General features: G+C 41.5%; 1 protein-coding gene across 3 annotated transcripts in view; it reads left to right on the top strand.

Moving 5' to 3' along the window:
* Nucleotides 1–21917, top strand: part of DSP (desmoplakin) — a 41036-nt gene extending 19119 nt beyond the window's left edge. Inside the window, exons 9-24 of one of the 3 annotated variants that reach the window (XM_069809053.1) lie at nucleotides 520–615; nucleotides 867–992; nucleotides 1866–2018; nucleotides 3588–3742; nucleotides 4148–4274; nucleotides 4803–5007; nucleotides 5509–5726; nucleotides 6380–6546; nucleotides 6883–7021; nucleotides 8448–8641; nucleotides 9559–9721; nucleotides 11479–11562; nucleotides 12485–12592; nucleotides 13228–13326; nucleotides 14165–16456; nucleotides 18021–21917. In XM_069809053.1, the coding sequence (XP_069665154.1) occupies nucleotides 520–615; nucleotides 867–992; nucleotides 1866–2018; nucleotides 3588–3742; nucleotides 4148–4274; nucleotides 4803–5007; nucleotides 5509–5726; nucleotides 6380–6546; nucleotides 6883–7021; nucleotides 8448–8641; nucleotides 9559–9721; nucleotides 11479–11562; nucleotides 12485–12592; nucleotides 13228–13326; nucleotides 14165–16456; nucleotides 18021–21215 (7521 nt within the window). In that variant the 3' untranslated portion in view covers nucleotides 21216–21917. The remainder of the gene's footprint in view (nucleotides 1–519; nucleotides 616–866; nucleotides 993–1865; nucleotides 2019–3587; nucleotides 3743–4147; nucleotides 4275–4802; nucleotides 5008–5508; nucleotides 5727–6379; nucleotides 6547–6882; nucleotides 7022–8447; nucleotides 8642–9558; nucleotides 9722–11478; nucleotides 11563–12484; nucleotides 12593–13227; nucleotides 13327–14164; nucleotides 16457–18020) is intronic. The other 2 variants (XM_069809055.1, XM_069809054.1) reach the window with 2 other exon arrangements.
* Nucleotides 21918–22208: the final 291 nt, after the last annotated feature.

Consider the following 22208-nt stretch of genomic DNA (forward strand, 5'->3'; position numbering starts at 1 on the left):
CCATTCATATTTCTTCTATGGTCAGTTTCTGTCTTAAAGATCCTTTTAAGCTCCAGCAGTGAAGTAAAAGTTGTGTGTAATTTTCTAAAGAATATACATGAGGACTACTTGAGAAGTTTGAATTTAAAAATAGCCATCATAAAAAATCATGCTTGACAATGTTCCTTGGAAGGAGAACATGACAATTTGCAATTGAAATATTTTATTTGCATTACTGTTTGTGCTTTTCACCCCTTTTTGTTCATGCACTTCAGGCTTTATGCTGATCAAACAAAATTCAAGTCATGAACAAATTTCTCTCTGCATCCCACAAGCAGTTATTTAACTCATTTCAGTTAGGTAGATGATTAGAAGTTGGGGAACTATTTGCATGAGTTACATTATTCTGGTGTGCATTAAATTGTTTCAGCAGATTTTTTTCTTTTGCATTTATGTGGAGCATAAATAGTTTTGCTTGAGTCTAGATATGGGAGAGATCAGTGTGGTGGTTTGAGTTCTGTATATTACTATTTTTGTTAGGCCTACATGGATACATTACAAACTCAGTGGAGCTGGATTCTTCAGATCACCAAATGCATTGATGTTCATCTGAAAGAGAATGCAGCTTACTTTCAGGTGAGTAGTGATGTGGAAAGTTCATGCCACTTTTGTTAAAAGTGTGAATCCCATCACAGATATTTTTTTTCCCCCTGTACCAAAATCTTTCTAAATCCATACACAATTATGCATAACACACTGTCACCATATTGTAAATGGTACCATTCTACTAGATGTGAACTGGGATTTCTCATGACAGGAACCCACTGATTTTTAGCAGACATTTCTAAGAGCTGTGTACAACTGAAATCACAACTTTTCTCCTGTAGTTCTTTGAAGAGGCCCAAGCCACAGAGTGCTACCTGAAGAACTTACAAGACTCCATCAGAAAGAAGTTCATCTGTGATAAAAGCATGTCACTGCAATCTTTGCTGGAGCAGATCAAAGAGCTGGAGGTACTGTCACACCCACCTAACAGGTTATGTTCTGCTTTCCTTGGAAATCAGTTGCCCTTTTCAGATACCAGATGTAAAGCCAGGTGTACTGCAATGTTTATAAACAGTACTGTATGAACTTGAAACCATAATGGTATATTCCTGCCCATTTCTTAGGAAAGCCTACAAATGGATCAGTGTTATTTTAATTTGTGTAATACTGTTTGTGAACTCTGATTTCTTTTTAAATCTGGAATGAGCCCAACATATTCCCGAGTTTCTGACATGCTAACAAATTAAAAAAAAAAAAGAAAGACTTTCATTCTTAGGTGGTAGAATAGATTTTGCCTCAAAGGATAAGTGCATTTAGTAAATGATTCATCATGTTGCTATATCACTGTAGTCTCTTTGAAAGGCCTTAGTTAGACAAAAAAAGCTGAGTTATTTGCTCATGATGAATTAGGTACTACAATTCCAAATTGAATATACTGGAGGAAAAAATGTTGGTGATGTAAAAGGGCAATTGATGAAGTCAGGTTTGAGAGTGTAGTTACCACTTTTTTCAGTTAGCATTCATGTTGTAATAGATTCTTTCTGTTTATTGCTGTGTTTCTTACACATCACTTTAACCACATTGCAGATCCGTATGAAAAACCTGCTTTGCAAGTTTTGCAAACTTTGCAGCTTGCCAGAGTTGCAAAGATACTTTGATGTTTCTTTTCTCTTTTTTTAAAACTGCAGTTTTACATGGTAGGCCAAAGACTCATCCCACTGGAGCTAAAGGAAGCTTTGCCTACTGTGGGCTCCAGATGTATCCCTCTCTTAATAAAACAGTGGGAACTAGATGTGGTTTCTTTTTAGAATTAATTTTTAACATACAATTAATCTTTGCAGAATGAACGAGAGAGAATTCTTGAATACAAGAGGCAAGTGCAGAGTTTGGTGAATAAATCCAAGAAGATCGTGCAGCTGAAGCCACGTAACCCAGACTACCGGAGTAATAAGCCCATTATCCTCAAGGCTCTGTGTGACTACAAACAGGATCTGGTATTGTATCCCTTTTTGGCTGAGAATGAACATCATGTAAACTAGAACGTGGCAAATGATTTAGTAAACAAACTGTTGAGCTGATAGGTGTAGCCCCTTTGTCTGCTTTTGGTCAGCGTTTAAATTTCTTTGACAAAAAAGCTCTGACTTGCTTGCAATTATGAATAAACAAGCTAGGTTCTGGTTGGTTAGTAAGTCTAGTCAAAATTATTAATATTAGCCCATTAAATAGTATTAATACTCATAGTTCAAATTAGCACAGAAAAAGTCTCATTGGTAATAGGGTTAAAATTGTTATACAGATGCTTCCCAGCATCTACACCTTTTTTTGTGGTGATTGCTTACCCTTCCAGTGTCCCTCTGGGTCCTTAAGTCAACACTTCATCTAACAAAAGGTGAGGAATGTACAGTGAGTCATTGGTATACCCAGTTTTTTGCTGGATGGAGTATGAAATCGTTGATGGTGGGTTTTCTTCCTCCTCAGTACTGGGGCTGCTTGGGTTTATTTCTATGTTTTTTCTTAACACTAGGCTTAGATGCGTTTTCTGCTTACTCGCTCTTTCTCTTCACTGGTTCCCAATTACCCAATTATTTTGTTCTGTTATCTGTAAAACTTGTTTTACCTGATTTGCTAGGTTGCACTCCTGTAGTGACCAGTAATTGGCCACTGTGATTTGTGTTTACGATCTGGGGTTTCTGCTATCTATTCTGTGTCTGTGTTCTTCCGTACCACATTTTATTCCAGAGTCACAGAAGTTCAGCCCACACAGAGCAACTACTTGTTGTTGCTATAAGCAAAACTAAACAAATTTAGGCAATGGTCCTGACTGCTTGGCAATTGCTCTTACGTTAAGCAAGCTAAATTCTGCTCAGATGAAGGTAAGCCCAGACAAGTCTGGAGTCCCTGCATGCTCAGATCAATGCAAAGCCTGTGGCCTTTTACTAGTTATGTCAAAAACCGTATTTGCTGGCTGCAGAGGTGTGACGCAGATAGAGTTCTGTCAGGATAAATGATAGGAAGAGCCTCCCCTCTTGGATGTGAGTGGGTTGTAACCTGCACCATGGGCACACCCATGGCTGTATCGTGTCAGGATTTCTGGCAGCTGGGGCTGGTGGATCGAGCTCTGCTGTGCTCATTCCCAGTCCTTTTGCAAATATGGATGCAGCACTAAGCATCCTTAGGCCTCCAGCTCACATACATACAGGAATATATATCCAGCTCTACAGACACACATGGTTGCATAGCTTACTGTGGCCATGTGTCACGCTCAGTCTTTGATATCTGTCATGGCAAGCCCCAAGTCTGATGATCAACTGGACTGGCAACTCTCAGAGTGTTCTGTGGCTCCCACTTGGTTTTCTTGGGTTTTCTTCACATGGAAACCAGATTCAGGGAGAAGGGGTTGATCTGTACTGATTTCTTGCCCAGTGTGAAGCCAAGATGCACACCCAGACCTGGCAGCTGGGAAGCACTCCCACTTCTGTGATCTAGATGCATCTTCCTTGTCTGTCTCTCCTAGAAGCCCCATCTTACTTAAAGAAAAAAATGTCGTTCTGCATTCCTTACAGAAAACGGTGCGCAAAGGAGATGAATGTATCCTGAAGGACAATAATGAGCGCAGCAAGTGGCTGGTGACCGGCCCTGGAGGAGTAGATATGCTGGTGCCATCTGTTAGTCTTATCATCCCACCTCCCAATCCGTTAGCAGTGGATCTTGCTACCAAGTGAGTTGCTGCCTGGGTTTGGACACCTACCACTGGGAGTAGATAGAATAGTTTACTCAAAATAGCAACCAATCACAAAATCTGGTCTGTGCCTTGATCAGAGTGCCCCCTCACCCTATAAGGGTGGGGGATTAAGGACTAGACCCTTGATTTGAGGAAATTCACTTCAGTGAAGCTTGCTGGGGTCTGGGTTGGGATCTAAAAATATTTAAAATTTAACTTCTACAAGGTTTTTCCTCATCTCTAATAATGAAAGTCATGGATAAATTAATTTCCAAGATTTTTTTTCAAGTAGAGAACAAGCCTTAACACACTCCACATCTGGTGGATGTTTCTTCGAATGTTTTGTAGCTATGCTGCAAGGACAGGCACATTTTGACCATGTAATTTCTTTTCTCATCTCAGAATTGAGCAATACTATGAAGCTATTTTAGCTTTGTGGAACCAGCTGTATATCAACATGAAGAGCCTGGTATCTTGGCATTATTGCATGATCGACATTGAGAAAATCAGGGCAATGACTATTGCCAAGGTAAGAATCCAGCTGGCCTTACCTGTAGACCAGGGACATCCATGACCTGCCCTCTGCTGTCCCAAACAGTGCTTGCTGTGTCCTGTGCAGATGTATGTTCTGCAAAACCACGGGCCTTCCTTTTGCTGGGTTGCACAAACGGTTATATATGGAAGTTGTGGTTTTATTAAAGGAGAGGAAACATGCTTTCCCATTCAAATATGGTATGGATAAACAGGAAGATTAGTTGAGGGGTTTTATTACATACTTGCTGTACTTGTTCCCACTATGCAAGGGAATGGGTAGACAGAGTAAGATGTATAATTTCTTAAGTTATGAAATGATTATAATAAGAACAGATTAGCTCAAATGCCACTTTTAGCACCGTACTTTTAGAGGCAGCCTGGTTAGATTTTATTCTAAAATGTGATTCCTTTGTTTTGTTTTTTTTTTTAATATAGTTGTATTTGTTTGTTCCTTAATGACTAACTAGTCATAAACCTTCCTCAATTGCTGCTTCTTTCAAAATTTTCTTCTTCCTCAATTCAGCTGAAAACAATGCGTAAGGAAGATTACCAGAAAATAATAACTGACCTGGAGATCCATTATCAAGAATTCCTCAGGAACAGCCAAGGCTCAGAGATGTTTGGCGATGAAGACAAACGAAAGATCCAGACTCAGTTCACTGATGCTCAGAAGCACTACCAAACCTTGATTATACAACTGCCCAGTCAGTCACGGCAGCCACAAACAGGTTTGTTGTCCTCCTGTTTTTTGTAGCGATTGGACTGCTGGAGTTTCTTTGTTCAGATGGTGGTGTATTCTTTCCATGTGAAAATGTTCTCCTAAACTTATGAATGGAAACCTTTTTGAGAATTGTACTGCTGTCTCCCAACATAACAAAACTGGCCATGCACAGGGAAGGGTATGTTTTGTTCTTCCTTCCTTTGATGTGAACCTGGGAATAGTCCTCCGAAGTTCATGGAACTTGCTGGGAAAATGAGAGGAATTTAGTCCATCTGAAATGTTTTCAGTTATTAGGAAGCAAAATCTCACTGCTGCATTTGAGGAAGCAGGTTTGTCTTTTTGTGAAGGAGATATTTCATTCCTTGAACCAGCTGCGTAAGGGCCCAAATCTTCCTGTTCTTAGTTCTGCAGATCAATTCAGTGCTTAGGTCACTTGGGCACTACATTGGCTTTCTATATGTAGTGCTCAGTTCTCTGGCAGTTGACATTTACCCAATTTGTTTTACAGTTGTCCCAACTGAAAGCTGTCCTGTGGGTTCCTCAAGCACCATTATTGTTAATGAGAGAAACCGAGAACATGAGAAGCAGGAGGCCTGGCTGCTGATGGAGCTTCAGAAGCTTCGGCGTCAGATCGAAGCTGCTGAGATTCAGATGGTTCAAAGAGCTCCTCTTGGAGTAGATCAAGGGGCTGTGCATGACTTTTCAGTCAGAATAAAGGATTTAGAGGTAACTGTGGATGTTTTTCTTTGAGTATCTCAAGTTCAGTATGACTCTGCTGCAGAGCATACTGCAGTTGTGTTTCTGATCAGCTGGGCAAGACACACATCCTGTGCAGAAAATTCTCAATTGGAAGCTAACCATGATGATTTGGATTGGAGTTTAGCTCCTAAGTAGAAGAATTTGACTGTTGGATTTTAGAAGTTACATTCTGTCAGACAAAGAATACAGAAAGCGTGATGTCAAGTGGACATTAAGATTTGAAGGAGACTGGAGAGAGAAGATTAGGAACAAAAGAGAACAAGTTCAGCATATGCGAAATTCCCCTGAGGCAAAGAGGTTGCAAAGGTCTTAAGAGCAGAAGGACCTTGGCACATCTACTGAGTGCAGTAGGCAGCTGGCAGTAAAGGGCTTTGCTTTCAACAGAGCTGAGTTTCAGAGTGGACGAGGTGCTCAAAAAGAGCTATTACCTGTTGTGGACTGTGCTAAAAAGAACTGTCCAATGTTACCTTGAAGAAAGCAAGCTCAGGCACTGCTTGAGTCCTCAGTCAAGCTGGTTAGATAGCAGCAGACTATCTGGATAAGGATACCAATTGCATATGTGCTGTAGAATGTTCATTCAGCCACCAAAAATGTGTAAATCAGGCATTCTCTTTCCTTAGGGTGTGCAGAATGACTCTCAAATAATGGCTGAAACCCTCAATAAGCATAAGGACTTGCTGCCTAACTTCAGAGGCTGTGAAAAGTATGTGTACTTGCAGTCAGAGATAAATGCCCTATTTCAAAAACTGGAAAATATTAATGGTGTTTCTGCTGGCTACTTAGACAGGTAAGAAAATCGATGTTATAGCAATAAATATAGCAATAAATCATTCACTTTCTTCCATAATTCTTGGTCCAGAAACCTGCCTTTTGTTACCAGCAGTGTAAAGTTACATCTTCTTTCCTACAAATGCTGTACATGTGGGTAGAAACAGACACTTATGTGAATTTTTCTCTTTTCTGAAAGACTTAAAAAAAAAAAAAAAAAAGTGAGAATCATGGGTATCACTGAAATTTCTTCCGTATTGTCTATTCTCTATAACCAATGATCTGCAATTAGTTAGAAATAATCACCTTTCCTGTCCCAGTCCATTATGGATTTGTTTTGTATTATTTATTTTAGCTTGAATGCACTGAGGTGTCTGCTCCAGATTATTCTACAAACAGAAGATGTGATCAGAGTTTTTGAAATCAGACTGTCTGAAGAGGAGACTGTTCCTTTGGATCTTGATAAAGTGGAGGCTTACCGGGCTTGTCTGAAGGTGAGAGGCCAAGACCCAAGGACACAGCAAGGCAAAATTTGTAGCTGCCAGCACTGGCCTATTGAGCTGGTTGAAACCCTTCTGAAGCCACAGGAGATGGAAATGCTGATCCTGTCCTATTTTATGACATAGACATACAATGCTTTTTCAAATTATTTCAAGGAATGTATGGGTTACTACTTCTTCCATCCCCTAGTTGTTGCTGCCCCCACAGCAAAGCCAGTGGCATGGAAGGTCTCCATAATCCATTTTTGTACAAAATTATATGTGTTGATTTGTATCATATATGAAGCTAGATTTGAAGGCAATACCTCCTTTCTTACAAAAAGGCTTATTAATTGCCCTTGCTGTCATCTAGTTGTAGCAAGTAAATCTGAGTATTATTGTGTGTCCTGGTTTTGCCATAGAGTCAGTTTCAAATCTTAGTGAGAACTATCCATCCTGTACAAGGGGAGAAGGCAAAGAGTAACTACTTTGCTGAGCACAAAGTTGGCATGCAGAACCAGTACTTTATCTGATGTTGAACTGGTCCTTTTGTGCACTGAAAGCCTTTGGGAGAATAGGGACTCTTCCATTCTTTCCTGTTCTCAGGTGTAATAGGGAAAAGTGTGTAGGTGGCATGAATGGAGCACAACCAGGTTACCTTCTTATCATGTTACATGAGAGCTGCAGTTCAGTTGCTGGGTGTTGTTCTTAGCTGGTGTAAATTTGAGCTACAAAAAAAAAAAACCAAACGCTTGGGCATATTATTGAAGAATGCAGTCATCCCTGTGACTCAGGGCTGCAAGGCAGACCACCGCCTGCACGGTAGATGCCATTTGGTGATACCCTACAGTATGCGAGTACATGCACGCAAACAAGTGTGTGTGTGAAGAAACATCTTCATGGAAGATGTTTATAAACATGTAAACAGGAAAAAACCCCACAATCTGTGCAGTTTTTTTAGATAACATTTAAAAATTGGATATGCCAATCCTGAGGCTTGATTCTACAGCTGTTGCAAGTGCAGGAATCTTTTACACTTCAGTGAAATTTTCTAGTCAGTTTTTTCTAGGAACAAACAAGGCAGGCTCTTCCTGTTTTTTTGGGGGTGGGGTGTTGGGTTTTTTTGGTTTTTTTTTTTTGTAACTGCTCTACATAGTTCTGAGAAACTGAAAGGTTAGCTGCAGAATATGACAGCAGAGGGCTTTGGTTTAGCAAATTATATAAGAGTGAGTCTAACTTTAAACACATTCCTAAGTCAAGCTTTTTACCAAAGTAGGTGTTTCACTTTAAATATATTAAGTCCAGCTGACATCAGTGTACATACCTTACTTAATTAGAAACAAAATCTTTAGATCCCAACACATTGTGCATGCTGTTGAAGGTTAAATTTGAGTATCCTCCCAAGGATAAAATGTATGACAGCATTTTGTTTTTTCTCCAGAAAATGAAAGCAGACCTAAACATGAAAAAGTCACTACTGAATACCCTGGAAAATGAGCTGCAGAAAACACTTCAGATTCACTCACAGTCTTGCCAGTCATATACCCTGTATGACATGGACATTGGAAAGTTCTGTGACAAAGTTACCCAGCTAATAGACCGCTGGCAGAGAGCTGATAAGCAGATAGATAACAGGTTTGCTCGTATTTCCTAATAGCTTCTTCCTTATTGCTGTTGCTACTAAGATCATCTTAACAGTGAGTCTAAAAGAACTGTTGTGCACTAATCATCTCTCCAGAGGACAAATGATGAGTTTTAGGGCAATAAGACTAGAGCAACTGTGAACAGGTTGAACATAATTTAAAAGGGATTGTGTAAGACCAAGCAGGAAAATGTAGTCCTGTAAATGTCTAACCTATGAACATAATTTAAAAGGGATTGTGTAAGACCAAGCAGGAAAATGTTGTCATGTAAATGTCTAACCTATGTGCTAAGGAGTTGTTCTAATAATTTTTTTTATTCTTGCTAATGTTCCTGGATTAAGTACTTACAGTGTCAGCATTTTCCCCTCTCAAACAAAGCAACCATGCTTATTCCTGAATACCCTATACCTGAGGGTTAAAAAATTAACACTAAAAATTAGGTAAAAAAAAATCCCAACAATTTTTTTCTAATGCTTTATTGAACTGAAGGCATATTCTGATTGTGGGGTTTTGGGGTGTGGTTTGTTTTGGTTTTACTTGAGGCCAAAATCTAGTCCTATTAATAAAAATTGACTGTTGCTGGTTGTTTTGGTGAAAACTGAGAACAAGAGTACTGAAGTCAGTGAACTTGATTCTTATCACTGCAAGGTTTTATCCATCCCTCAGTTGACAGAAAGTGCCAGCCTCTGTGTATTGCAGAGTTACTCAAAAGTGAGGCACTAAAAACCCATGTTGGGTGACTTAAAACCAGGACAATTCTCATTTATTTGAAATTTTTGTTCAGAATGTCCTTCTAGAGCTTCCTATAGTTTTACCTAATTTATTACTGTCTTATTTCTGAAAAATGTTTAAAGAGAGAGAAGGAGAATGCACCTTCCATTTTGACAGTTTTCCCTGTTTTTTTTCTAGATCATGGGATTTAGAAAGGCAGATCAAACAGCTGAAAACTTACCGAGATCTCTACCAGGCTCTGTGCAAATGGATCTGTGATGCCAAGCGCAGGCAGGATTCTATCGAGTCCATGAAGCTGTGCGATTGCAACACTATCATGAGATACCTACACGATCAGAAGGTATGCGGCACCTGAATGAGTCTTCTTCAATTATCTGGATTTTAAATTGTTTTGCTATTCAGAAATGTGATGGGTTGACCCTGGCTGGACGCCAGGTGCCCACCAAAGCCGTTCTATCACTCCCGCATCCTCAGCTGGACAGGGGAGAGAAAAATATAACAAAAAGCTTGCGGGTCGAGATAAGGACAGGAGAGATCATTCACTAATTACCATCACGGGCAAAACAGACTCAGCTTAGGGAAAATTAGCTCACTTTTTATTACAAATCAGCCAGAGTAAGGTAAATGAGAAATAAAACGAAATCTCAGAACACCTTCCCTCCACCCCTCCCTTCTTCCCGGGCACAACTTCACTCCCGGATTTCTCCACCAAGCCCCCCCAGCGGCACAAGGGGGACAGGGATGGGGTTTACAGTCATCACATGTTATTTTCTGCTGCTTCACCTCCTCAGGGCGAGGGCTCATCACACTCTTCCTCTGCTCCAACGTGGGGTCCCACCCACGGGAGACAGTCCTCCACGAACTTTCTCCAACGTGGGCCATTCCCACGGGCTGCAGTTCTTCACGAACTGCTCCAGCATGGGTCCTTTCCACGGTGTGCAGTCCTTCAGGCACAGACTGCTCCAGCGTGGGTCCCCCACGGGGTCACAAGTCCTGCCAGAAAACCTGCTCCGTGGGCTCCTCTCTCCACAGATCCGCAGGTCCTGCCAGGAACCTGCTCCAGCGCAGGGTTCCCACGGGGTCACAGCCTCCTTCAGGAACCCACCTGCTCCGGCGTGGGGTCCTCCACGGGCTGCAGGTGGATATCTGCCCCACCATGGACCTCCCTGGACTGCAGGGGGACAGCCTGCCTCACCAGGGTCTTCACCACGGGCTGCAGGGGAATCTTCGCTCCGGCGCCTGGAGCATCTCCTCCCACTCCTTCTGCACTGACCTTGGTGTCCGCAGGCTTGTTTCTCTTACATGTTCTCACTCCTCTCTCCGGTGGCTGTTTTCCGCGTCCCAACTTTTTTTTCCTTCTTAAAAATGTTATCACAGAGGCGTTACCACTATCACTGGTTGGCTCGGCCTTGGCCGGCGGTGGGTCCGTCTTAGAGCCAGCTGGTATAGGCTCGCTCTCTCTCGAACACAGGGGAAGCTTCCAGCAGCTTCTTACAGGAGCCACCCCTGTAACCCCCCCCGCTACCAAAACCTTGCCACATAAAACCAATACAAGAAAATACCAGTATCAATGCAGTCTGCAATACAGTGGCCTGTTTTGAATTATAAAGTATGCAAGCTACCAAGAAACACTGCATGTGTAGAAGGCGGGAGAGAGGAAATATTATCCTTATTACTTTCTGTCAGCACTGCTACAATTATGAACAAGACCAGTTTTGGCTCCTACATGATCACTGACACCTTTACACATCAGCTTTAAATTAATTCAAGGGATTGCATGATGGCGCAAATTATGGGACAAATTATAGCACAAAAATAAAAAGTGAGGAAATACATCTAAGCTGAAGTCAAGGAACTCTCCCTCCCGAGTTCTGGGGGTTGTTCAGTTGCTAGGTGTTCTTTCTGAGAACAACCTTCTCATGCACAGAGAGCTTGCTGTTGTAAAAACTGCATGGCTACAGGTCATTTCAGGTCTCAACCTCTGGGGTCCCAGTGGTCTCATACTGCCGGTGCCTTCTGATGGAGGCAGTGTGTACAGGAGGAAATAACTGGTAAATCTTGAGGGAGTGTTTCACAGCTCACTTTTTTTCTTGACAGAACTTGCACAGTGAAATCTGTGGGAAGCGAGACAAAGTTGAGGAGCTTCTCAAGCATGCAGATCAGTGTTCAGCTGCCATTAAGGTACTTGGATTTCAGCATTTTTATGGGGTGTGGTTTTTCACGGTCAGGCGCATCCCATTGTCTCTGCTCTGCTGGCAGGTGAGATGTCGGCTCCCTGATGTGTGTGTGCAGAAATTGCTGGGGTGAAGCACTTGTGTGTACAAAATATAATGAAAGCAATTTGTGTGCTTGCCACCTGAAGACTACAGGATGATGCAGGAGATACTAGTGAGAGCTTCTCTTCAGAAGAATCAAAGCCTCTTTCTAGCCAGACCAAACTTTCCAGTTCACATGTTAAAAAAATAAGGGACTAGAGAACAGATTGGTAGTTTAGGAATTAGGTCTGATTAGGATTTGGTCTAGGAGGCAAGACAAATGCAGATTAGCAGGAGGAATGGTATGCAATAGCCATGAAAACCAAGAAGATATACAGGGAATGGTTTTGTGGTCTTTGTATTTTTATGTTATCCTTATATCTGTGCTTTCTCCAGCTCAGCCTAGCTTTCTGTGACAAAGATCTTGCTATATACGTGATGTGGCTTACATGATATGAAAGAGATGCAGAGACAGTTATTTCTGGTGAAGTTTTGGTTGATAACAGTACCTAGACCAGTTGCTCCCATCAATCTTTTTCACCTCTGGGTAGCCCTCAACTAGCGGAAACGTGTATCTTCCCTTTTTTGTAAAATGTTTTTTCTCTTTTCCCTTTGTCATTCTCCTCCATGAGTCTCCACAGTGGTACTTGAACTGATGGACTTCTCTTTATGATGGAGGATCATCTGTATGTGGCCAGAGATACAAACAAGGGATAATGTAGCTTTTTATTAAAAAAAAACCCACCACAGAACAACCCCAAAATTTTATTTGCGTTTTGGGAAATCCAGATTCCCAGACTTCCTTGGCAGTTGCTAAATAGGTCTTACCTTTCCCTGTTGTTTTACAGGATTATGAACTACAGGTTGCTTCCTACAGTTCTGGGTTAGAAACATTGCTCAACATACCTATCAAGAAGAGTGTGGTTCAGTCTCCTGCAGTGCTGATTCTACAAGAGGTATCTTTCTTTCCTCCCCATCAGTCTTTTGAATACATTTGTTTGTCTGTATGAGTCATTGTGAGTTATATCCAGCTGTATTCTAATAATTAGCGCTGTCATTGGTAATGTGTACTAAGCACATAAGCACAAGAAATTAGTGCAGAATAGTCACTGTGCTGTAAAATCATACTTGGGCTCATTTAGACAGTAGATTAGCCCTCAGAAATTTACCTCATTCCTATTCAATGTCCATTGCATACATATTGTGAGAAGGTAAGATTCATGCCCCCGGTGGTTTAGTCACTTCCAACCTGGGAATTAACCACTATTAAAAGTTTAACTTGGGTTACTTGTGACTGTCAGACAGGAAGAGCATGATGAACCAGGGGATGAAGCCTTGGATTTAATATCACATCAGCCGCAGGGGAAAATAATCTTGAAAAGGAAGGTGTGGGTTTATCAGAAGGAAGAATTTATACATTTGGGGTCCCCAGAAAGTCATGTGAATTTATGAGGAGGAGAATTTGCTTTTTACTTTGTCAAGTGATAATGTTTTCTCAAGTGGATTGGAATCCTTTAAATGATCTGAGACATAGGTTTGTTCATATCTAAGTCTGTAGTACAAGCTCTTAACAATTCTCTTTCTTTTCAAGGCTAGTGAGGCTCAGTCTCGCTACATAGAGCTTCTTACAAGATCAGGAGATTATTACAGATTCTTAAGTGAAATGTTAAAGAGCATGGAGGACTTGAAGGTAATCTGACTCTTTTATTTTCTTTACCTTCTATTTTTATCAGAGGTTAGCAAGCTATCACTGATGAAAGACTTACTGCTTAAGTACAGTGCAAAACAGTCCACAAAACTAAACACTGAGCTCAGGGGTGTCCCATGAAGGAGGCATATAAGCAGTTTCATGCATCTTTTGTCAAAGAGTACAGTATCTTGCAAAGTTACCTCCAAGGTCACATGTGAGGTGGAGAACACTAACCTTCTTGGTAAATAGGAGGTGTGCATCCAAGCACACAAGAGGTCCTTCTCTGCCCATCATAGCCTTGACCTCAGTGAGAGTACAGTTATCTTAGTGCTGAAAACTTGCTCCTTGTGGTTAAGGGGCCACACCTCATTTCAGGCCATGATCTAAAGTGTTTCAAATGGAGTAACTCCTGAGTTGATACAGCTCAGTGGAAACAGAGAGGCTCATTTAAGAGGTCACATATATGGAATGTGAATCACCTATTTGAAAATGATGCAGGTTCTAAAGAAGGGTATTTAGTACTTTGCTGGTGAACTCTTGGTACATCAGATTTTACTATCTGTATTGCATCTCCCTCCCCCCATCAAGTACCATTTCCCCTCTGAAAGTCATGATGCTGACTTCTGAATAAGGTTTGACTCTGATTAAATAAGGATTCCAGAATTTGTCTTCATGACATTAAGTAAAAAAGGACTTTGAGCTCTCACTGAAGCAGAGAAAAAAATGCTTTGTAAGTTGTCAGTGTTACAAATGTATATTGTATTGCATGTGATGATTTTGAAACAGTTGTCACAAGTGTTTATGTGGGTTTGTTTGTTTTTCTGCTATCATTTTGCAGATGAAAAACACCAAAATTGAACTCCTGGAAGAAGAACTCAGGCTTGCCAGGGATTCAAATTCAGAGACAAACAACAAACACAAATTCCTGGAGCAAAATCTGCAGAAGTACCAGATGGACATTTCTCAGCTGAAGGCAAAGCTGATGAGTTTGGAGGAGATGAAAAGACAAGCTGAAATGGATGGAAATTCTGCTAAGCAAAACCTGGACAAGTGCTACGCCCAAATAAAGGATCTAAATGACAGAATAACCAGACTGACTTATGAGACTGAAGATGAGAAAAGGAAAAGGAAGTTGCTGGAGGATAGATATGAGCAGCAGAAGAATGACTATGACCAGCTGCAGAAAACAAGACAAAACGAGAAAGACAGCCTTGGTTGGCAAAAGTTAGAGTCTGAGAAGGTCATCAAGGAGAAGGAGTACGAGATAGAAAGATTAAGGGTTCTTCTTCAGGACGAAGGCACACGGAAGAGGGAATATGAAAATGAGCTGGCTAAGGTAAGAAACCAGTTTAGTGAGGAGATGAGTAATTTAAAGAACAAGTATGAAACAGAAATTAATATCAAGAAGACTACAATCCAGCAGATAGCTGCACAGAAAGATGATGATGCAAAAGGCCTCAGAGCCCAGGTTGACAGACTGACAAGAGAAAATAGAGACCTTAAGGATGAGATTGTGAGGTTGAACGATGCCATTCTGCAAACCACAGATCAACGGAGGCGGGCAGAAGAAGATGCTCTTCAGCACAAGGCTTGCAGTTCTGAGGTGTCACAGCAAAAGCATCAGTTAGAGCTGGAGCTGAAACAGATCATTCAACTTCGTGGCGAAGACAACTCAAGATATAAGCAGGCTCTGGAGGAGGCTGCCTCAACTATTCAGGATAAAACTAAGGAGCTGGAAAGGCTAAAGGTTCAGCTTCAGGAAGAGGCTAAAAGCCGATGGGAACTTGAAAATGAATTGGCTAAGGTAAGGAACAGTTATGATGAGGAAATTATTAGTTTAAAGAACAAATATGAAACTGAAATTAATATCACAAAGACCACAATTCACCAAGTCACCATGCAAAAGGAAGAGGACACAAATAATTATAGAACACAGCTTGATAATGCCATGAGAGAAAATAGGAATTTGTGTGAGGAAATTAGGAGACTGAAGAATACAATAAGTCAAACAACAGATAATCTCCGGAAAATAGAAGAGAATGCTCAGCAGCAGAAGGCAGCTGGCTCAGAGCTTTCTCAGAAGAAGCAGCAGCTGGAGATTGAGCTGAAACAAGTTATTCAGAGGCACTCTGAAGAAAGCATGCGGTACAAACAGTCGCTTGATGATGCTTCTAAGACCATTAAGGAAAGAAACAAAGAGATTGAAAGGCTGAGAAAGTTGTTGGATGTAGAAACAAGTCAGAGAAAAGAACTAGAGGATGAGAACAGTCAGTTAAAAAGAGTCCAGTTTGACCTGCAGAAAGCAAACACAAGTGCTACTGAGACAATTAACAAGCTGAGGATCCAAGAGCAGGAACTGGCCAGACTGAAAATTGACTATGAAAGAGTTTCACAAGAGAAAAAAGGCAGGGATCAAGAAAGTGCAAAGTTCCAGAGCACTGTAAAAGACTTGCAGATCCAGAAGCATAAGCTGGAGGAGGAACTTTGCAGGCAGAATAAAAATGTAATGGAGGAGACGTCCAGGAGGAAGAAACTGGAGGAGGAAATAGAAGGCATGAGGAGATCTCTCAGAGAGCAATCGGTTAAAATAACTAATCTCACACAGCAGATAGAGGAAGTGTCTATTGTAAAGAAGAGGAATGAAGATGACCTTAGGCACCAAAGAGAAGTATTAGATGGTCATGTGAGAGAGAAGCAGAGATACATGGAGGAGATAAGAAAATACACATCTGATATTGAGACTTTACGCCGTCAGTTGGTCCAAGAACAGGAGCAATTAAAACAGGCTCATCTACGATACGAGCACTTACAGAAAACCTCTGAGGAAAAAAGCAAAAACTTGAATGAGTGCAAAATAGAAATTGAAAGGCTTCAGTCTCTCACTGAGAACCTAACCAAGGAACACTTGTTACTGGAGGAAGAGCTGCGAAATGTTAGATTGGAGTACGATGACCTCAGAATGGTCAGAAGTGAAGTTGATGAGAAAAATACTGCCATTGCTGAACTAAAGAATCAGCTTCAGACAAGCAGCAAGCAAACCCTGGAACTTCAGGGGTTGATTAATGATTTACAGAAAGAAAGGGAAAAATTGAGACAGGAAATTGAAAAATTCCAAAAGCAAGCTCTAGAGGTATTCACACATATTTTGATCCCAGCTTTACTGTCTCTCAGATACATAGTTAATTGCAGTGCCCATTTGAATCGACTTAATTCACACTTTGCTGTTTAAGTTCACTGTACTTGTGACTAATATCCCCTTTATGGCACTTCCCCTTGTTCATTTTTAAACAAAAATGGCAGGATTTGCCCACTTTCTTAGCCTCTTTACTCCCTGGGAGCTAGGGAGCCATAAGCTGTCTTACTGTCTAGCTGAGCCTTGGGCTCAGCCCTTGCCCCAGGAGAAACCCTGGGTCTGTGCCAGTCTCCACCAAACCATCCTAGGGAAAGATGAGAGTACATGGAGTACCACTGTGCTTTAGCTGTACCGTGCTGGCTGTGTGCTTCCCCAGGCTGTTTCAGCCAGGATGGGTTAAAGCAGTCCTTTGAGGCTGACCTGAGTGCTATCACAGACTAAACCAGCTAAAAATCCCAGAACCAACAAGCTGTCAAAGTGCTGCTTAGCTGGGTAAGGTGTTGACTACAAGTGAGGATTAAAGATCAGGTTGTCAGCTGTACGTAAGGTACTTAAAGCCTACATTTCATTAACTGTTTGGGGGATTTATGTTCCTAAGTCACTAAGGGCATTTGCAAATTTTACGCTTGGCCCTTATTTCTTAAACTTGAAGTGACAGCATAAACAAGTTAAAGAAAACACTTTTTCGTATTTCATTGTTCTGCCTGTTTTCTTGTCCAAAGAGCTACTGTTTAAATATACACAAGTGAGCACTTGTGAAAATGTTTCTTTGCTTTTTCCTATACTTGCCCTTTATATTTTTCTCTCATTCCCATTCTCAACTATTCTTTCCCTTATTCAGTTTTTCTTTATTTTAAAAATCTTAATACTGATTTTTTAAAACTACTAACATTTAGGATTATCTGACATCTGTGCATATATATATATACACATATATATATGCATGTATTACAAATATATAAAATTGAGTTCTGTTTAATATGGACTGCATACAAATGTGCATGCTTGTAGGTGTTTGTTTATATATATATATGAAGACATGAAGTGAATTAAAAAGTAAAGCAACACAGGTAAAATTGTTTGGAGTAACGTGAAACTAATAGGAAAGCGAAAATTAAGTGATATATTTCCTTTTTATCCATGTATGACCAGTCCTTAGCTGATACAAATTCACCCAGGTTAGTAGGACTACGCCAGGGTACATCTGCTGAGCATCAGACTCTTAATGAGTCTTGAATGCTCTGTGTATGTGTAGGTGTACTATGAGAAGTATTAAAAAATTATAAAGAGCTAACTAAATCAGCAGAAAATCAAGGTTATGGGTAACAGAATGGAATCTCCGGCAGTACGAGAGACATTGTCAGTGAAGGGACAATGTATCTTCACTGGTTTATGTGTATCCATGGTCTTGGGTAAGGCACTGCTGCGACTAGAATGTTTTTCTGTGGCAGCATGCTGTGGGCTAAATGACAGGCTGAAGAGCATTGTAAGTGGAGAGCATAACTAACCAGCATAAACTCTAACCATCCTCTCTTGGTTTATTTCTTCTTTAAAATTGTAGGCATCCAATAGGATTCAAGAATCCAAAAATCAGTATAGTCATATTATGCAAGAAAGAGAAACCTTGCTGATAAAAATGAGTGCTTTGGAGCAAGACAAAGCCAGGCTGCAGAGATTAGAAGAGGAGCTGAACCGTTTGAAAGTTACCCTGGAATCAGAGTCTCGTTTGAAGCAACGCCTGGAAAGTGAGAAGCAACAAATCCTGAATGACCTCAATCAATGGAAGAGCCAGCACTCCCGGACAGAGGAATCCATAAGGAAGATCCAGTGTGAGAGAGAGAAGAGTGAGAGGGAGAAGAACACCCTGAGGAGTGAGATTGAAAGGCTGCAGATGGAGATCAAACGCATTGAGGAGAGATACAGGTGCAGACTGGAAGAGACCGCTGTCAAAAACCAGTCAGAGTTGGAGTCTGAGCGTCTCAGGCTGCAAAGAGAGATTGAAAAACTCAAGCAACGCCCATATGGGTCCCACAGATCTACGCAGACTGAGGAAGACTTTTGTATCGATGCCTCCAAGTTGCTGTTCAGTGGTCTGCGGAAGAAGATTACAGCAATGCAGCTGTATGAGTGTCAACTGATAGATAAACTCACACTGGATAAACTGCTGAAGGGGCAGAGGTCAGTGGAAGAAGTCGCGGCTGACATTGAACCCTACCTCAAAGGGGCAGGTGCTATTGCAGGGGTGTCTCTTTCACCCAGACAGAAGTACTCTTTTGTTGAGGCCAAACGGAATCAGCTGCTTACAGCAGAAAACGCAGTCCTGCTCTTAGAAGCCCAGGCAGCAACAGGAGGCGTGATAGACCCACATCGAAATGAGATGTTAACTGTGGACAGTGCTATCGCCAGAGATCTGATTGACTTTGATGACAGAGAACAAATCTATACAGCAGAAAAGGCTATTACAGGATTTAAAGATCCTTTCTCAGGCAAAACTGTGCCAGTATCTGAAGCCATCAAGAAAAACTTGGTTGACAGAGAAACTGGGATTCGTCTGCTTGAAGCCCAGCTGGCTGTAGGAGGGATTGTTGATCCTGTCAATAGTGTCTTCCTACCCAAAGATATAGCTTTATCTCGTGGGTTGATTGACAAAGACCTGTACAGGATCCTAAACAACTGCCAAGGCACTACAAAGAATTTCATTGATCCTACCACCAAAAAGGCAGTCACTTACATGCAGTTGAAGGAAAAATGTAGAATTGAACCACACACTGGTCTGCTCCTCCTCCCAGTGCAGAAGAGGAGTATGTCATTCCAAGGAATCAGGCAGCCTGTCTCAGCAGATGCACTGCTCGAGGCTGGAATTATTAAGGAATCAACAAGGAATGATTTGGAAAGAGGTGCAATTACAGTGGAAGAAGTGAGTGCGAGAATTATTGATTTCCTTCAGGGCTCTAGCTGTATTGCTGGTATCTATAATGAGGCTACTAAAGAGAAGCTTGGCATTTACCAGGCTATGAAAATAGGTTTGGTTAGACCGGGGACAGCCCTTGAACTCCTAGAAGCACAGGCAGCCACAGGGTTCATAGTGGATCCTGTCAGCAATGTGAGGCTGCCTGTTGAGGAAGCTTACAAAAGAGGTCTTGTTGGAATTGAGTTTAAAGAGAAACTTCTCTCTGCCGAAAGAGCTGTCACTGGGTACAAAGACCCAGAAACTGGAAACATCATTTCTCTGTTTCAAGCAATGAACAAAGAGCTCATAGAGAGAGGCCACGGCATTCGTTTGCTGGAGGCCCAGATTGCTACCGGAGGAATCATTGACCCCAAAGAGAGCTACCGCTTGCCAGTGGAGACGGCCTACAAGCGTGGCTACTTCAATGAAGAGCTGAACCAGATCCTTAGTGATCCAAGTGATGACACCAAAGGGTTCTTTGATCCCAACACAGAGGAGAACTTGACGTACTTGCAGCTGAAAGATAGATGCATAAAGGATGAAGCGACAGGGCTCTGCCTTCTGCCCCTGAGAGAGAAGAAGAAGGTGGTGCACACCTCACAGAAGAACACCCTTAGGAAACGCCGGGTTGTCATTGTAGATCCAGAAACAAACAGGGAAATGTCTGTACAGGAGGCATACAGCAAAGGCCTCATAGATTATGACACCTATACAGAACTAGCTGAACAGGAGTGTGAGTGGGAAGAAATAACTATTACAGGATCAGATGGCAGCAGTAGAGTAGTCCTTGTCGACAGAAAAACTGGTAGCCAGTATGACATCCAAGACGCTATTGATAAAGGTCTGGTTGAGAGGAAGTTTTTTGACCAGTACCGTTCTGGCAGTTTAAGCCTGACGCAGTTTGCAGACATGATTTCCTGCCGTAACGGCACTGATGAGGTGTTTCGGCATGAGTCGGTGACTCGGTCTCCCACAGTGCTGAGCGTCAGGAGTTCTTCTTCACTGATCAGGAGCGGTTCTTTTTCAGAGACCCCAGAAGAGTGCAGTCCTATTGCAGCCATATTTGACACCGAAAACTTGGAGAAAATCTCCATTTCAGAAGCTATACAGCGGGGCATCGTGGATAGCATCACTGGGCAACGGTTACTTGAAGCCCAGGCCTGCACAGGGGGCATAATATGTCCTACCACAGGCCAGAGGCTTTCGCTTCAGGAAGCCACTAGCCAAGGCATCATTGATCAGGATATGGCCACGCGTCTCAAACCAGCCCAGAAGGCCTTCATAGGGTTTGAAGGCATAAAGGGAGGACGCAAGAGGATGTCAGCTGCTGAAGCAGTGAAGGAAAAATGGTTGCCTTATGAGGCTGGGCAGCGATTCCTTGAATTCCAGTACCTCACTGGCGGTCTCGTGGACCCAGAAGTGCGTGGAAGAATAAGTACTGAAGAAGCTATTAGGAATGGATTGATTGATGGTCGCGCTGCCCAGAAATTGCAAGACACGAACAGCTATCCCAAAATTCTGACCTGCCCCAAGACCAAACTGAAAATATCCTACAAAGATGCAATGAATCGGTCAATGGTGGAAGACATCACCGGGCTTAAACTCTTGGAAGCAGCCTCCGTTTCATCTAAAGGCATATCCAGTCCCTACAATGTCTCCTCAGCACCCGGCTCTCGCTCTGGCTCTCGCTCTGGTTCGCGTTCAGGCTCACGCAGTGGGTCTAGGAGAGGAAGTTTTGATGCATCAGCGAGTTCTTCATATTCTTACTCGTACTCAACCTTCAGCAGCGGGTCTATTGGGCGCTAGTAACAAGTGAGGGAATGTGTCTGCATTTTAATATCATTTAGATGATTCTATATCCCCTCTCCTTAGAAAAACCCCAAACAACCGAACAAGAAAGCAACCCAAAGCAAAACCCTTAAGTCTTTTCTGGGTGTGTTCAATTTCTCTTCTGAAAAAGCTGTAAAATGCTTGAATGCAAATTTATGGAATATAGATCAGGGGATGCAAAAAGTCATGTTTGTGAATTTTGAGTTTTGGTTCCCGTTTCCTTTTAGTGTTTGGATTTTAATTGGTCTCTGTATATTTTAAATACTGTCATGTGCCTTCTCCTGTTATCTGTAACTGTCAACCCATAAGCTGATAACTGAGGTTTGAAAGTCTTGCAGTAGTTAATTTTTTTCCACATAGACCTTTTTCAATTTGCTGTTATGAAGAAAAAACTACTAACAATGTGGACAGAAAATGCCTTTAATATTGGTTTAGAATCTATACTATAACATGAAAAGCTCTGTCTTCCAGATACTCTACTTCTCTGTGTTTGGCTAGCAATTTTCTTAAGTATAACTTGGTGGATATAAAGGGCTATCACTAGGCTGGGCTTTTGTTTTACTGTTACCCATATGTATTTTCTACTGTTTTGCTTTATTTCCATGTAACAACAACAAAAACTACCTAACTGCACCAAGTGAGCTATCCTGGGCAATAAACTTTTGAAGTTTTAAAGTATTTGTTGTGTGCTTATTAAATTTAGCTATGGACATTCTTGGAGGCACAGATTAGAGAAGGAAACATTTTTAAAAGTAACAAGTACTAGCTTTGTCATAAAAATAGTGTACAGGCACATTATTTTTCATTATGCTGATCCGTGATTTTTATGAAATTGGAATTCTGATTCTGCATTTTCAGTAGGAAAATGAAGATAGCACCAATAATGGAAAGTATGCCCCTAGAAGCAGAAAGCCCATTTCTGCAGTTGGTTATAGACTTGATGATGGCCAGAAGCATATTTCTTCTGCT

The sequence above is a fragment of the Haliaeetus albicilla genome, chromosome 21, assembly GCF_947461875.1.
Source record: "Haliaeetus albicilla chromosome 21, bHalAlb1.1, whole genome shotgun sequence".
NCBI lineage: Eukaryota > Metazoa > Chordata > Aves > Accipitriformes > Accipitridae > Haliaeetus > Haliaeetus albicilla.